The sequence below is a fragment of the Mytilus galloprovincialis genome, chromosome 5 (assembly GCF_965363235.1).
Source record: "Mytilus galloprovincialis chromosome 5, xbMytGall1.hap1.1, whole genome shotgun sequence".
Taxonomy (NCBI): Eukaryota; Metazoa; Mollusca; class Bivalvia; order Mytilida; family Mytilidae; genus Mytilus; species Mytilus galloprovincialis.
In genome coordinates this window covers 37,390,918-37,409,355 of record NC_134842.1, presented here as the reverse complement: position 1 = coordinate 37,409,355, position 18,438 = coordinate 37,390,918, and the positions used below count along the sequence as shown (strand labels likewise).

General features: G+C 31.4%; 1 protein-coding gene across 2 annotated transcripts in view; it reads left to right on the top strand.

The window, feature by feature from the left end:
- The window catches only part of LOC143075746 (protein NipSnap-like), a 31,695-nt gene extending 22,662 nt beyond the window's left edge, over nt 1-9,033 (top strand). The window contains exons 7-10 of one of the 2 annotated variants that reach the window (XM_076251308.1): nt 50-81; nt 5,315-5,409; nt 7,533-7,616; nt 8,754-9,033. In XM_076251308.1, coding sequence (XP_076107423.1) covers nt 50-81; nt 5,315-5,409; nt 7,533-7,616; nt 8,754-8,818 — 276 coding nt within the window. In that variant the 3' untranslated portion in view covers nt 8,819-9,033. Of the gene's footprint in view, nt 1-49; nt 82-2,397; nt 2,493-5,314; nt 5,410-7,532; nt 7,617-8,753 lie in introns of both variants that reach the window. The other variant, XM_076251307.1, reaches the window with a different exon arrangement.
- The last annotated feature ends 9,405 nt before the right edge of the window (nt 9,034-18,438 follow it).

Sequence of the window (18,438 nt, the reverse complement as noted above, 5' to 3'; positions counted from 1 at the left end):
ACATTTTGTTTTAAAAATGAATGATATATATATATATTTTGTATTTCAGGCTGGCACAATGATAGAATGGGCAAATTGTTGGTAAGTAGTTCAGATATTATTATCTTATATATAGAGAAACAAGTCTCTGGAAAAAAAAATTAAAAGTGGATTAAAAGGAGATGATAGTAAACATCAACGAGACAGCAATATAACACATATAATGAAAGACAAGACAGCAATATAACACATATAATGAAAGACTTGCAATCTTCAATACAAGACCTGAGTTTAAACAATAGGACAAACTTTAATAAAGTCGATAAAAATTAACAGACACAATCGGATATCTGTTGTCAACACTAAGGAAAAAACATTAAGAGAAAAATAAAGACAAGGCTCCTTACTTAGGAGAGGTATATCAACATGAAGCTGATGGTCAATTAAAGGACGTTTATGCAAGTAGGTGCAGGTACACATTTTGTTTAGCCTATTTGAAAGTACATGTATGGTCAAGAAATATAATAAAGATTTGATTGCCATTACAATGGCAATGTTTAAACTGAATATTTAATGAATTAAAAGTAAGATTAAGTGAAAACTATGTATCTTACAGGGGATCTTGGTGAGCATTATCTGTTCAGATTTTGTTACTTTTTTGTTCCGTTAGAAACAATTCACAGTTGTCATTAATTCATAATTCAAAAGATTTTTTTTTACCAAAATATGAGAAATCTTCCACATTGTTCCAACTTTTAAGTTTTAGCCAATCAACTGTTATACAAATGCAGATTGTTAGATAACCAGTCAATTACAGGGCAATATACATTTCAGATAATTTAAAAACTGTAGACAATATACAAAAATTGTGCAGTTATTTATATCATGGAACATTGTATTTATTATTTTACAATTTTACAATGGATTATACATATTTCAAGACAAGCAAGTGCAATTTATTAAGCAGATAAGTCTCATTAGCACTCATACCACATCTTCTTATATCTGTATAATTTTATTTCAATGAAATTGGATGCTGAACTGATAATATACTGGACCATGTTTTATTTTATTCACCACATGTTTACAACTTGATTTTCAGATAACTTCAATAATGAAAGGAGAATTTCTAGTATTTGATTTTTTTCTCCAGGCAAACAAAGAAGTATATAACCACATTAGCAAGTAAAAAAGAAGAATTTAAACCGAAGAATTATTTGAATATTATTGCAGGTGATACTGTATAAAAAGACATTTACTCTTTAAGGATGTACTTAGGTGAGGTTAGGTGAAAATTAATAAATTAAGAAGTTAGAATTGATACTATAAGCTGGTAGAGCATCAATTAAGGATAAAGATAAGCTAAAAATATTGATAGGTCATGGACCTCCTTTTCGAGATATTTGAGATTTAAAATATGGCGGGAAAAGGCCGACTCAGACTTTTACCTTATATTTGCATTGGTATTATTGGGTCTCAAAACAAAAGAAAGAAAATCAAGAATCTTCTAAAATTTTAGTAAATGACATTTCATGAGCTAATAAGTCTTGTATGAAAAAATAAATGGTTGTAATGGGTCAAAATATTTTACATTGTATTGTATGGAAAAACACCAAGGAGTCCGAACATTTGACACAAATTCCAAAACCTAACCTAAGTACATCCTTAAGCAGACAATTTTTCTCTCTACAGGTGGACCAAGGCTATTATTGAACATAAACTGAGCAATTTCAGAAATACAGTGATACAGCATACTTTTCTTCTATTTTTTAGATAACAGGTTATATTTCATTAAAGGGTTAGATTGCGTTTACAAAAAAGAAAATAATCAACCAACACACCAATCTCCAGGTTTTTTTTTATGGATAAGTCACTCCAAAGTCAATTGACATAAATTTCGTCATTATGTCATTACTATTCTGTACTTCTTTTTACTTTGACTGTTATGTAATGTCATAAGCATTTTGTGTAGTAGGAAATGTACAGGAAAGTGCTCAAATTCCAAAGTTGTCTATACTTTTGAAAAATGGCCCCCAAAAATATATTCGAGAATAATGGGGAGTTAAAATATAAAGATTAGAGAAAAATAATCTACAAAACTAAAGAATACAGAAATGAGATACCCTATTCAGACCCTCGTACAGTTTCTTTCAGTAAGATAGCTATTGGGCTCCATTTTCATGGTACTTATGTTTATTTTTTTTCATTCAGCATGTGTAAAAAAACAAGTCCAGCGAAAAAGCTGTGTCTAACAGGGGAACCAAGGCAACACAATCAATTGTTATGCCTTGTTATAACAGCATAATGGTGTTTTGAGATGATGTTTTAAAAGGTATAAACCTTTTTTCCTTGTGTGAACAAAGATGGTGCAATGCAGATTTTATATTTTTTCTTCTAATTTTTAATCCCAATTTAAAGGGCTAGAGGTATACAGTCCAGAGGACAGGGAGAGGAACCTGTACTGGGTGTATTTTCACAGATAGGTGACCTATATACGGTCCACCATGTTTGGGGTAAGTTGTGAGTGGACTTAACTCAGTCCACCTCTGCAAGCTTCACCCTCATAATATGAATAAATATTTCAGCCAATTTCAGAACCTCAAATGTAATAACAATATATATGTAAAATTTGATTGCTGCTGTAAAATTCAGTATTGAAATTGTCTTTTTCAAATTTATTTTAGAAAACATATCTATATTTGACTTTTAAAATTCAAAATTTAAAGCAATTATATTGTTATTGCATTGTGAAGGGACTTTTCAAGTTTGTTCTTTCACCAGAAAAAAAACCACCAAAACGTTAAGGGGTCACTCTTTGCTGCTGGCCCACCAGGCTGAGCTTGTAAATTTTTTAAAAGGCCTTAAATAACTTCTTCTACAGGCCTATTGAATCATACAAAATTAACTGCCGCTGCAAAGTTAATTGTGAACACTGAATAGGTGCACCATTATAATATTTTGAAACTTTTCACTTTGCGCTATAGTATTTCTTCTTCAAAACCAGTCATGAAATAGTTTAAATATAAGACTGTACCCAAAATCTCTGTGGAAAAAACAATTATTAAGGTAGATACATGGTATACTGCCATCTTGGATTGTATCAGCAAATATGGAAACAGATTTACAATTTAATAGTTAGACTGTTTATTTATATAACAAAAAACTTGTTAATTTATTGTATTATTCAAAATATTTTAACAAATATCAACCTTTTTGGATTTTTTTAAAATCATTTTTTTCAAATGAGCTATTTAAGGGGAGATAACTATTTTAGTACAAAATTTATACTGGGCTAATAGGGAAATTTTTTATTTTTACTTGTGGCAGGAAAACAAGTTTGGTGACACCATGTTTTCTTTTTATTTTCTTAAAACATATTATGAAACCTATCTTCTCACTATTTATTTCAAAATTCTATCTCATATGCACTCTTATGTGTTTTTTCATGAACAAACTAACCAAATTAAGGCAATTTTCAACGAATCATAGCTTGAAAAATAGCACGGTGACCCATACCTTTTATATTTTTTTTAAAAAAGCATAGTAAAATCTTCATTTTGGCAAATTATAAGAAATTTCTGTCTCAAAAAACATTTACTTATGATCTACCTTAAGGATAAAAGAAAATTCCCTGTCAGAAATTGGCTGGCATGATTCATGTTTACTAATATGTTTTGATATTATACGTGTGTAAGTTTTGTTTTTTTGCATTTTGCTTTTGATATTCATACTTGTTTCAAGCAAAATGTCAATAAAAAAGAAACATATATATATATATATATATATATATATATATTTATCTTTTTAAAATATTTTATACACATTTTTGTCTTACTAAGAAAAAAATATTTGTTGCATTTTATTGACATTTTGTTTATGTACATGTTTGTGTCAATTAATATATGACTTGCGTAAAATTTGAGTTTTATGTAAATTATTTCTGCATGGCATTTTTTGTTATTTGAAATTCCAATCTGAAATTGATATTGTATTTGTATTTATTCATGTAATACACAATGTATTTTAATTTCATAAATTGAATGTATCTTTTTCATCCTTTATATTAACAAAAATCCATTTCTTCACATTGGCTACACTGATAAGAAGCTTTTGCTTATAATAATTTCCTAAGCAGAAATATTTTTAAAGTCTTTTATGTAGCAATTAAGAAATAATTGCTTTTATTTGTATTTGAACATCTTATACAGTATTGCTTTAATTGAAGCTTAAATTTCTTGGAAACTTTGTCACTTCCATCTTTGGTAGTTTTTCAAGGGATTTAGTATAAATATTTCACTTTGTTTAATCTTGGTTTAGATATATTTAGAAAAGGTATAAACATGAAAATGTACAATAATTGAAATGACCCATAATCGTTAGAATTTCTGAAACAGCAAATTATGGCAGAGAATCTTTAAGATAAACAGTGTAAGATGTTCAGATATAAACGATATAAATACTAATGCTTATGTGAATTTAATAATGCAATACTAATTCATTTCAGTGTGAATTGCTTATATTTAACATTATGAGTTGCTGTTAATATGTATGAAAATGCAAATGCTTTTAAAAATAGTCTTGAAATGTGCAGTTGTTTGAATTAAAGTGATTTCCCCTCTCATTACTAATATCTAATTTAAATAGAAAGAAATGTATTGAAAAGTATAAAAATCTGTCAAAGACGTTCGATGTGAACATTTAAACATGTCAATACATTTTTTTCTGAAATAGTCATTGTATTTAGGAGCAGATGATTCATGCTACAGAAACTATCTGATCATTTGTGCTTTTTAAGGTGGTACCTAACACTACAGAGAGATAACTCTGTAAAGTCAGCTAAACGTTTTAATTACATTGTGTTGTATAGGGAATATTAAGCTTCTTCATGATCAAAATTGGTGTTTGTCAAACTGCTATATAACCAGTGTATTTTTTCTGACAAAACGGTTTGTTCAAAATTTTTGAAATTTTTATATTTTTGTTAAAGGGTCAAAGTAAATACTTTGTCAAAATTTAAATAAAATTAAACGAGCCAAATTAATTTTAGTGAAAGTGTTAGGTACCACCTTAAGAGTTGCTTAGAGCCTGATTTTTATTATGCTTTTGCATGTTATTTTCAGTTTTACCTCATGGCTTGAACAGAATATCATATGCCTAGTTCACAGTGCAGTACTGGTTAGAAGATTGAAAACTTCTTAAAATTTTCTAGTGCATGCTGAAAAGAACTATTAGTTTTCAGGCCGAAACCTCTTGTCGATATGACTGGTTCATTAGGACTTAAAACCAATTACAACTATTAAGAATGCTTTAGATAAGATTTTGATTTGTTGCATAGGGCCCGTGGTATAGAAAACCGGAAGACAAATAACGAACCTGTCGGTGGTTTCTTCTCACATCTAGGAGAACAATATGTTGTACATCATCTATGGGGTATGTTTTCTCTATAGCATGTGACATCCCCCAGGTACAGTATTGTTCTGTTTTCAATACCTGCCTAATTTTAAGTCCCAGTGCATGTTAAATGAAAATCCAAAAAAATCTTTAGGTTGATTATTGTGGATTCATTTATTTTCGTGGGTACCAATTTTCGTGGATTGAGGAAAACTTGTATTTCTTGGATATTTGATTTTTTGGCTTTTCAGAAGTCTGCATAAACTCCTATACACAAATTGTTATCTGTTGTACATTTGAATTTGTGGTTTTGGGGTTACCACGAAATCTACGAAAATTGGTATCCAACGAATAATTATGAATCCACAGTAATTAAATGGCATGTACTAATCAAAGTTGATAAAATTGAGAATTAAGAATGAAATGCACTGTTATTATTGACCAATTAAACATAAACACATTATATAGCACGGAATTTCAACTAATTAAAAGCACTGTATTGAAAAAGCATAAGCTTTTAGAGCACTTTTTTATAATTATTAATTTCTCATCTTTAAAAATAACTGTATTATAGTGTACATGATTAATCCAAATCTAAAAAAATACATTAATATACCTCTTAGGAATGTGAAATCAACTGTTAATTGTCACATATTTTGTTTCCAGTTGGTGAATATTTTACTCATACATGTCATTTCTATAAAATCATTTTCTAATTCGAGCAAGTCTAATAGCAAGAAAAACAGAATGAATAGATTGTTATAGTTTTTATAAGATCACAAAAATTTTTTTTGCGTTGTATAATGGTATCATGTTGTCGTCTGCGTTGTCGTCCGAAGACACATTTAGTTTCCGGACAATAACTTTTGTTTAGTGAATGGATCTCTAAAAAATTTAACCAGAAGGTTCAATACCACTGAAGGAAGGTTGGGATTGATTTTGGGGGTAATGGTCCCAATAGTTAAGGAATTGGGGGCCAAAAAGGGGGCCCAAAATAAGCATTTTTGTAGTTTTCAAAAAAAAACTTATGTTTAAGTGTATGAATCTCTCTGAAATTATACCACAAGTTTCCATACCATGAAAGGATGGTTAGTATTTCTCAAAATGCTTTGGAATTAGGGGCAAAAGAGACAAAAATGGGAAAAACTAGGTTTTTCTGGTCAATGGACAAAACAATTTAAAAGCAGTGTAAGGGAGGTAATTCAAAATCATTTAACATACAACTTTGGGTATGTTTAGATTTCACTACTTGTAAATTATGTATAAAGAAATGTCAGGTTTTTGACAAATTGCAAAAAAAGGGGGGTTGAAGTAGTTTTCAATTTTTTTTCCAAATTTCTCAAATTCCAAATCTTTTAAAAGTTTGAAGAAGAAGTCTTTAATTGCACAATATTGCACAATAGATTTGTAAGATCTTGATATTTTTTTGGTGTCAAAAACTAATATTATGTCAAAAATTTGATCACAACCCAAATTCAGGGCTGTATCAAGGTTGTATGTTGTGTCCATAATTGCCCCAACTGTTCAGGGTTCAACCTCTGTGGTCGTATAAAGCTGCGCCCTGCGGAGCACCTGGTTTTCTTAGAAATATGAAATACATGTAAGGCACTTATTGTTTTATTGACAGAATATAGTTAATATACAGGGCTAAGTCATTTTTTCAGTGTACACTTTTCCTAGAGGATTTATACATCTTTTTCGGCAAATAAATAAAAATAAATATGCATGACTCACATATTACTAAACTCAAAAAATGCTCAAAAGTAAAGACACATATAGCAAAAGATAAATGAAAAATTTCACGTAGTCGTATCAGAAATTAATCTCTTGGTACCAGAAATTTGAAATGAAAGAGCCCTTATTTAGCTATAAAGACATACACACATAAGTTGACACTGTATATTTTCTCTCATGGAATATGGAAAGTTATTTATGATTTAAGATAGAAATTATTTCCTTTATGGTGAAAGAATAACCGTTACTCCATGAATTCTTCTCCAAATTTTGATTTTCAATTTTAACATTTGACCGTCTAAAAAAAAGTCTAAAATTAAAGATAAATATTCTTTCATTGGTCAAAATGTGACTGAATGTAGACTTTTAAAAACAAATTGAGGTCTAGTTGTGTACCTTTCTTCAGTAGTCTTTTATTGCTGTTGTAGGATATACAGATTTACAGACCCGTAAAGAGACGAGGGAAGCAGCATGGGGCAGACCTGGCTGGGATGAGTGTGTAGCTTACACAGGTACTAAATGGTGCACATATGGATGAATATAATATTACTGTTACCTTAGTTTAAACATATTGATGTATAGCAAAACAAGCTATTGCAACTTATATTAATCCCATTCCACTTTGCGTGTGTGAGTGCTGCCTTGTAGAACCATTAGCCTTCTCTTTTTTCAAATCTAAAAGGGTGTCTTTTACGTGCAAGAGATATGGCTTTCTCTTAACAGGGGTTAGCCATTTATCTTCCTCTTCCGACTGACTAGCATCGTTCTCAAGACCATACTAGCAAATGGTGTGAAGGGAGAGCTGAAAACATCTTACTGGTGATTCATTATTATATGTTGGGTACCACTGTTTGGGGATTTGTTTTGCTACAGGTTGCATTTCTGTAAATATTGACAATGCAATTTCCAATAGGAACTCCTTTTACGGCTAAAACTGTACCACTTTTACTATAAAGTTTGAAAAAAATCTTATCCTAGAATTGAAAGTTCATATGCACCACAATTTTTTTCAAAGGTCAAAACATAGGGCTGTGCGGCATATTTTCACGTTTATATGCCCTGAACTTCTCAGAGATAACCTAACACTAATTTTCTTAACTACCCCTACCTGGAATGAAAGGTTACCACAGATTTCCATGTAAACAATATGCACATATATATTTACTGGTAACATTCCCAAGTTATGTCTCTGTGAGATGGAACAAAATTAATTTTTTATGAATATTCAAGACCTCCAAAAAGAGGCGTGTTTTGAGAAACAGCTGTATTTACAAAGTCTAACCTACAGGAAACCACAGATTTAATTTTTCAATGAATTTCACATTTTGTATAGGGATTATACAGATTTAAAAAAAACCAAGAAGATGCAAAAATAATTGGAACCAACACAAATAGATGAATCCATGGTATTTGAAAATAACTTTGTTATGGGGAGGACTGTATGTACTATAATGAGGTTCTGATAAATATAGGAAAATCAATGGAATTACAGGCTCCTGACTTGGGTTAAGCTCATACAAGTTGTCTTCCAATTCCTTACTTGGGACAGTAGCTTAACTCATAAGCCTTTTTATAATCTATTTCTGTACCACCAATCTTTTGCATTGTGAAACCTACACAATTCTCTAACCATTTATTATCTATTTCAGTGCCATTGATAAGACATATGCAGTCTAGAATCCTGATACCAACACCATTCTCACCTCTCCAGTAGGAGAGTTACTCAGGGAGAACGTACAACGTTCAAAGATTGCATTATGGACTAAACAGTATACACAAACACAGTATCTTACAAGTTGTTGCATAGCATGTCTATTTCTTGTGTAGTTAGAAATTAAAAAGAGTTGATAGAAATACTTGTATTGTATATCAGACATTTCAAATGAAAATTTATTTTGTTTTCATTCTAATAGGATTATGATTTTTTTTTAAGGAAAAAATATATATTAAAATGTTTTAGGTGCATGTATTTGTAAAAATATAATTTCAAGTTTATGCAGTTAGACTAGATGATTAACTTATACAGTAGATATCTAAAACATAAATAAAGTCACTGCATTTAAGAAGCAGAATTCAATAATTAAAACCTGTAAACATGTAGCCGAATTTTAGAAATAGTGATGCCAATCTTGTGGTGTTGATTTGTAGATAACTTTGAAGATTTTCATGGTTCATCAATGTGTTTGTAATACCTGTATAAACCCCTCAATCACAAAGTTCCAAATACCATTCAATCACAATCAGTAAAGCAGGGGAGACGTTTCAATATTGCAGATCTTTTTTGTTGATATTGATATTATTTTTTAAATAACTTCCTTGATTCATTGTGACCAGTTAAGGGGTCACTTTTTTTACAATTACAAAATATTTTATTTAAATTTTTGTGGGAATTTAAACGGGAAAACTAATTTAATAATCAAGAGAAAAAAATTTGAATTGTAACTTCATTCAAGTAACTGTGGTTATTCTGAGAGACTATGTTATTGAATGTGACAGTTTTAAAGCTGTTTTATTTACAGTTTTGTATTGAACATGTCTTGTCAGTTCTGGCCAAAGGTCATATATAATACAAGTACACAAGAAAAAGGTGATTAAAATGAAATTTTGACATAAATTGACTGGCCGAGATATCTTGTTTTTGAATGGTTTGATTGTTCACCTTATCTGTTTTACTTAGGAAGACTAAAGCAGAGTTGTCTCCTCATTGTTTCATATCTATATCTTATGTTACTGGGTTGTATTTGGTGCATGTACATTGTGGTTTGTGTTAATGTTCAATTTTCTCTTTTTATTATATTATTTGTTTTTTTCATGGAATGAAATGAGTTGTTGAATAATACTGTCGGTTTATAAGTATTGATATTTTACTGAAAATAAAATTATTTAAGATACGGAAATGTATAAATAAAATATATAAAATGAATTTGATAAATAAAAAGATAAATTTACCATATTTATTCTTTTGAAAAAACAACAATTATGTATTATTGAAAATACTTATTACAGAGTTTTATAGTACTTGTGAAAAGTAATTGCAATATATGTAGTATTATTTTTCAAATAAATGCATTTTGTCCATTTAAACTATTCTTTATTTGTAATACTGCTTTGGTTTAGTTTATTTTAACTGTAAAATGAATTGCAAACAAAATAATAATCTTTTAGTATTTAATAAATTACTTTTGATTTATTTATATAAATCGTTTAAAATTATTAAGGACTATGTTGTAGAGGATTGTTAGAAAACTTATTATATTTTTGAGTAAAACTCGAACTGTACCTGCTTTTAAACTTAAATTTAAAAGACAAAATGAAATGTCTGTCATATTATAATTAAAATGTATTGTGAAGACTGAGATCTTGAAACATGAGAAAATTTGAAAACGTTAGAAAATAAAAAAATACTGTCTATAGCCACCATATATTACACTAGATCTCACAAAGTCTATGACAGCATATATAAAGATCTATAAACACACCTGTACTCACTTTCTTAGATGTGTGTAATATAGATGGAATATATTTTAAAACAATAAATTGTTATTTAAGTGAAAAATCTTTGACTTTTTATTATACTCAACATGATTGTCTTATGTTTCAGTATACTAAAATTGGTGATGAATTATTTTGTTTTGTGATTCACTGATTCAGAATTTACAGGATTGTGGGTAATTTGTAATAACTGTACTTGATTGGTTGGATATCCATTGTTTGTGATTTTGTTAACCAATCACAACAATTGAGTGAACAATTTATGAAATACTTCACAGATAACATTAGATTCTAAACATTTATCAGTCATCTGGTTATCACTTACAAACAGTATCATCATGATACACATTTGAAGACCCCTCTATATAAATAATGGTATAATTACCAATGAGACACCTATCCACAAAATTTCAAATTAAGTAGATGTAAGCAAATATTGGCAACTGTACAGCCTTCAACAATGATAAAACCCATTCTGTATAGTAAGCAATAAAAGGCAAATTTATTGGTTCAGTGTATGTTCACTTGTGTTAATGTCTTTTGATTGAGTTAAGCCATTTCAATTGATATTTTATAGTGTGTCTTTCTATGTTGTGATTTTATACTATTGTTTCAGATAAGGGTGAAGGTTTGATACAAATAAAACGTTTAAACCGGCTTCAACTGTTTGCACCTATTTTATGTCAGGAATCTGATGTTCAGTGGTTGTTGTTTCATAAGTGTTTCTCGTTTCTCCTTTTTAGCTCACCTGTCCCGAAGGGACAAGTGAGCTTATGCCATCACTTGGCGTCCGTCGTCGTCTGTCGTCGTCGTAAACTATTTCAAGAATCTTCTCCTCTGAAACTACTGGGCCAAATACTTTCAAACTTTAACTGAATGTTCCTTAGGGTATCTAATTTATAAATTGTATCCGAAGTTTTGATCTATCAACAAACATGGTCGCCATTGCTAAAAATAGAACATAGGGGTCAAATGCAGTTTTTGGCTTATAACTCAAAAACCAAAGCATTTAGAGCAAATCTGACATGGGGTAATATTGTTTATCAGGTCAAGATCTATCTGCCCTGAAATTTTCAGATGAATCAGACAACCCGTTGTTGGGTTGCTGCCCCTGAATTGGTAATTTTAAGGAAATATTGCTGTTTTTGGTTATTATCTTGAATATTATTATAGATAGAGATAAACTGTAAACAGTAATAATGTTCAGCAAAGTAAGATTTACAAATAAGTCAACATGACGGAAATGGTCAGTTGACCCCTTTAGAAGTTATTGCCCTTTATAGTCAATTTTTAACCATTTTTCGTAAATCTTAGTAATCTTTTACAAAAATCTTCTCCTCTGAAACTACTGGGCCAAATACTTCCAAACTTTAATTGAATGTTCCTTAGGGTATCTAGTTTGTAAATTGTATCCGAAGTTATGATCTATCAACAAACATGGTCGCCATTGCTAAAAATAGAACATAGGGGTCAAATGCAGTTTTTGGCTTATAACTCAAAAACCAAAGCATTTAGAGCAAATCTGACATGGGGTAATATTGTTTATCAGGTCAAGATCTATCTGCCCTGAAATTTTCAGATGAATCAGACAACCTGTTGTTGGGTTGCTGCCCCTGAATTGATAATTTTAAGGAAATTTTTCTGTTTTTGGTTATTATCTTGAATATTATTATAGATAGAGATAAACTGTAAACAGGAATAATGTTCAGCAAAGTAAGATTTACAAATAAGTCAACATGATGGAAATGGTCAGTTGACCCCTTTAGAAGTTATTGCCCTTTATAGTCATTTTTTAACCATTTTTCGTAAATCTTAGTAATCTTTTACAAAAATCTTCTCCTCTGAAACTACTGGGCCAAATACTTCCAAACTTTAACTGAATGTTCCTTAGGGTATCTAGTTTGTAAATTGTATCCGAAGTTGTGATCTATCAACAAACATGGTCGCCATTGCTAAAAATAGAACATAGGGGTCAAATGCAGTTTTTGGCTTATAACTCAAAAACCAAAGCATTTAGAGCAAATCTGACATGGATAATATTGTTTATCAGGTCAAGATCTATCTGCCCTGAAATTTTCAGATGAATCAGACAATCTGTTGTTGGATTACTGCCCCTGAATTGGTAATTTTAAAGAAATTTTGCTGTTTTTGGTTATTATCTTGAATATTATTATAGATAGAGATAAACTGTAAACAGCAATAATGTTCAGCAAAGTAAGATTTACAAATAAGTCAAAATGACGGAAATGGTCAGTTGACCCCTTTAGGAGTTATTGCCCTTTATAGTCAATTTTTAACCATTTTTCGTAAATCTTAGTAATCTTTTACAAAAATCTTCTCCTTTGAAACTACTTGGCCAAATACTTCCAAACTTTAACTGAATGTTCCTTAGGGTATCTAGTTTGTAAATTGTATCCGAAGTTATGATCTATCAACAAACATGGTCGCCATTGCTAAAAATAGAACATAGGGGTCAAATGCAGTTTTTGGCTTATAACTCAAAAACCAAAGCATTTAGAGCAAATCTGACGTTGGGTAATATTGTTTATCAGGTCAAGATCTATCTGCCCTGAAATTTTCAGATGAATCAGACAACCTGTTGTTGGGTTGCTGCCCCTGAATTGATAATTTTAAGGAAATTTTGCTGTTTTTGTTTATTATCTTGAATATAATTATAGATAGAAATAAACTGTAAACAGCAATAATGTTCAGCAAAGTAAGATCTTCAATTAAGTCAATTTGACCAAAATTGTCAATTGACCCCTTAAGGAGTTATTGCCCTTTAAAGACTTTTTTCACAATTTGTTCATCATGTTGACTTACTTTAAAAAATCTTCTCCTTTGAAACTGCTGTATCAATTTCAGCCAAACTTAGGCTAAATGAGTTTCAGAATATCTAGTATAAATTTTATATTTTATTTCCTTGTATGTCAAGAAACATAGCTCCTATGGCTAAAATAGAACATAGGAGAAAATGATTATTTTTTTTGGCTTTTGAAGAAAATAGGACGATCCAAAAAACATTTAAATAAATTGAAAAGCCAAAATAATCATTGATGAGAGATTTAACCAAAAGAATTAAGGTGAGCGATTCAGGCTCTTGAGAGCCTCTTGTTTTATATAGATTAGACTGTTGGTTTTCTCTTTTGAATGGTTTTACACTAGTAATTTTTTGGACCCTTTATAGCTTGCTGTTTGGTGTGAGCCAAGGCTCTGTGTTGAAGACTGTACTTTGACATATAATTGTTTACATTTATTAATTGTGACATGGATGGAGAGTTATCTAATTGGCACTTATATCACATCTTTTTATATCTACTAAAATGAAAAATTTGAAAGAATTCAATTTAGAAAACTTATGGCCTTATTTATAACAAAACTATTTACGAAAAACAAATATAACAGACACGAACCAACAACAACCACTTAGCAGGCTCTAGACTTGAGACAGGCCAATAAAGAATGTTGAAGGTTAAACATGTTAGTGAGCACTCAACCATTCCCAAACCAAAAGTTATGATTTTTCTTCAATTTCCCTGATTTGCTTAACTTTTTCTTCATGCATTTTCAAGATGTGTCTTGATATTAAGTAAATGCAAAACCACAGCTTTTTTTAATATCCCAAATATTAAAGGATAACTAACAAAACTAGAGGCTCTAAAAAGCCTGTGTCGCTCACCTTGGTCTATGTCAATATTAAAGGAAGCAGATGGATTCATGACAAAATTGTGATTTGGTGATGGTGATGTGTTTGTACATCTTACTTTACTGAACATTCTTGCTGCTTAAAATTATCTCTATCTATAATGAACTTGGCCCATTAGTTTCAGTGGAAAATGTTAGTAAAAATTTACAAATTTTATGAAAATTGTTAAAAATTGACTATAAAGAACAATAACTCCTAAGGGGGTCAATTGACCATTTCGGTCGTGTTGACTTATTTGTAAATTTTACTTTGCTGAACATTATTGTTGTTTACAGTTTATCTCTATCAATAATAATATTCAAGATAATGACTAAAAACAGCAAAATTTCCTTAAAACTAACAATTCAGGGTCAGCAACCCAACTACGGGTTGTCCGATTCATCTAAATATTTCAGAGCAGATAAATGTTAACCTGATAAACAATTTTACACCATGTCAGATTTGCTCTAAATGCTTTTGAGTTATAAGCCAAAAACTGCATTTTACCCCATGTTCTATTTTTAGCCATGGCTGCCATCTTGGTTGGATGGCCCGGTCACGGACACATTTTTCAAACTACTAACCCAAAAGATGATTGTGGCCAAGTTTGGATTAATTTGGCCAAGTAGTTTCAGAGGAGAAGATTTTTGTAAAAGATTACTAAGATTTACGAAAAATGGTTAAAAATTGACTATAAAGGGCAATAACTCCTAAAGGGGTCAACTGACCATTTCAGTCATGTTGACTTATTTGTAAATCTTACTTTGGTGAACATTATTGCTGTTTATAGTTTATCTCTATCTATAATAATATTCAAGATAATAACCAAAAACAGCAAAATTTCCTTAAAATTACTAATTCATGGCCAGCAACCCAACAACGGGTTGTCCGATTCATCTGAAAATTTCAGGGCAGATAGATCTTGAACTGATAAACAATTTTACCCCATGTCAGATTTGCTCTAAATGCTTTGGGTTTTGAGTTATAAGCCAAAAACTGCATTTTACCCCATGTTCTATTTTTAGCCATGGTGGCCATCTTGGTTTGATGGCCGGGTCACTGGACACATTTTTCAAACTACTAACCCAAAAGATGATTGTGGCCAAGTTTGGATTAATTTGGCCAAGTAGTTTCAGAGGAGAAGATTTTTGTAAAAGATTACTAAGATTTACGAAAAATGGTTAACAATTGACTATAAAGGGCAATAACTCCTAAAGGGGTCAACTGACCATTTCAGTCATGTTGACTTATTCATAAATCTTACTTTGCTGAACATTATTGCTGTTTACTGTTTATCTCTATCTATAATAATATTCAAGATAATAACCAAAAACAGCAAAATTTCCTTAAAATTACTAATTCAGGGGCAGCAACCCAACAACAGATTATCCGATTCATCTGAAAATTTCAGGGCAGATAGATCTTCACCTGTTTAACAATTCTACCCCATGTCAGATTTGCTCTAAATGCTTTGGTTTTTGAGTTATAAGCCAAAAACTGCATTTTACCCCTATGTTCTATTTTTAGCCATGGCGGCCATCTTGGTTGGTTGGGCGGGTCACCGGACACATTTTTTAAACTAGATACCCCAATGATGATTGTGGCCAAGTTTGGTTTAATTTGGCCCAGTAGTTTCAGAGGAGAAGATTTTTGTAAAAGTTAACGATGATGACGGACGACGATGGACGCCGGACGCCAAGTGATGAGAAAAGCTCACTTGGCCTTTTAGGCCAGGTGAGCTGAAAATGAAGTTAGATTTTCAACAACATAGAAGTACCAGAACATTAATTTTGCTTTTAGGTTTAAAATCCTTACATGTAATTCTAATCATTGTGTATCATATTCTTACCATTTTTAGCTCACCTGGCCCAAAGGCCCAAGTGAGCTTTTCTCATCACTTGGCGTCCGGCATCCGTTGTCGTTAACTTTTACAAAAATCTTCTCCTCTGAAACTGCTGGGCCAAATTTAACCAAACATGGCCAAAATTATTATTAGGGTATCTAGTTTAAAAATTGTGTCCAATGACCCGCCCAACCAACCAAGATGGCCGCCATGGCTAAAAATAGAACATAGGGGTAAAATGCAGTTTTTGGCTTATAACTCAAAAACCAAAGCATTTAGAGCAAATCTGACTCGGGATGAAATTGTTTTTCAGGTCAAGATCTATCTGCCCTGAAATTTTCAGATGAATTGGACAACCCGTTGATAGGTTGCTGCCCCTGAATTGGTAATTTTGAGAAAATTTTGCTGTTTTTGGTTATTATCTTGAATATTATTATAGATAGAGATAAACTGTAAACAGCAAAAATGTTCAGCAAAGTAAGATCTACAAATAAGTCAACATGACCAAAATGGTCTGTTGACCCCTTTAGAAGTTATTGCCCTTTATAGTCAATTTTTAACCATTTTTCGTAAATCTTAATTATCTTTTACAAAAATCTTCTCCTCTGAAACTACTGGACCAAATTAAACCAAACTTGGCCACAATCATCATTGGGGTATCTAGTTTAAAAATTGTGTCCGGTGATCCGGCCAACCAACCAAGATGGCCGCCATGGCTAAAAATAGAACATAGGGGTAAAATGCAGTTTTTGGCTTATCACTCAAAAACCGAAGCATTAAGAGCAAATCTGACATGTAGTAAAATTGTTTATCAGGTCAAGATCTATCTGCCCTGCAATTTTCAGATGAATCAGACAACTCGTTGATAGGTTGCTGCCCCTGAATTGGTAATTTTAAGGAAATTTTGCTGTTATTGGTTATTATCTTGAATATTATTATAGATAGAGATAAACTGTAAACAGGAATAATGTTCAGCAAAGTAAGATTTACAAATAAGTCAACATGACCAAAATGGTCTGTTGACCCCTTTAGGAGTTATTGCCCTTTATAGTCAATTTTTAACAATTTTTCGTAAATCTTAGTTATCTTTTACAAAAATCTTCTCCTCTGAAACTACTGGACCAAATTAAACCAAACTTGGCCACAATCATCATTCGGGTATCTAGTTTAAAAATTGTGTCCGGTGACCCGGCCAACCAACCAAGATGGCCGCCATGGTTAAAAATAGAACATAGGGGTAAAATGCAGTTTTTGGCTTATCACTCAAAAACCAAAGCATTTAGAGCAAATCTGACATGTGGTAAAATTGTTTATCAGGTCAAGATCTATCTGCAACAACAAAAGAAAGAGAGTTTTTAACGACCTCAGCTGGCTATACAACCCTTGCACAATCAACTGAATTTTGCAGAAATCATTAATAGGATAGATTGCCCTTATATGATAATTTTTTATTACCTTTTTGTTTTTTTTGGCAAAGTGGGGGGAGGGGGGTTGCGCAACAACAAAACTACTTCACAACTTTCTCATCACTTTGCATTTCTTGTTAGATACATTTTACAAAAATTCTCCCCTGAAACAACTGTCGAATTTAAACAAACATGGTTTAAATCACCACTAGGATATCCAGGGACCACTGTGTATGATGACCCTGCCTGCCCACATGGCTGAAATAAAACATAGGTTTCAAATGCACTTTTTAGTATTATATCTCTGAAACTAAACAACAGTACAACAGTTGCATTTATCATGCAATAATTGTAAATAAAAATATCAGGTGAGCGACACAGGGTCCTTGGACCCTCTAGTTATTGGTACCATAAGTAAACGGAGAGAGAACACTATGACAACAAGTGAAACTGCTAGCTACTGCTCATGACACCCCCGCCACAAGTGGATAATTTTAATAGTGGAAAAATATGCAAGTGTTCGGTAATCAGGAAGTTGTTGCGTGATGAATCTGAAACCACATCACATGGTATACATTGTAGCTGACTTATATAAACCCTGAAACCAAATTTTAGAATTGTATTGTAGTTCCTGACGAAAATGTAATGAAAATTATTCATGGGACAGACGGACTGACGGACTGATGGATGGACAGACAGAGGTAAAACAGTATACCCCTTTTTCTTAGCGGGGGTATAAAAAGATGAAGACAAAAAAAAAGGTCACTATAATCCATAAACAAAAATAGAATCAGCAACAAGGATCTGATCATATCATAAACAAAAGGTAAAATCATGTGACCAACTAGTATCACTTGTTTTTTATAGCTGCTGATTCATGTGATTGTACAATTGGCCGTTTCAGAATC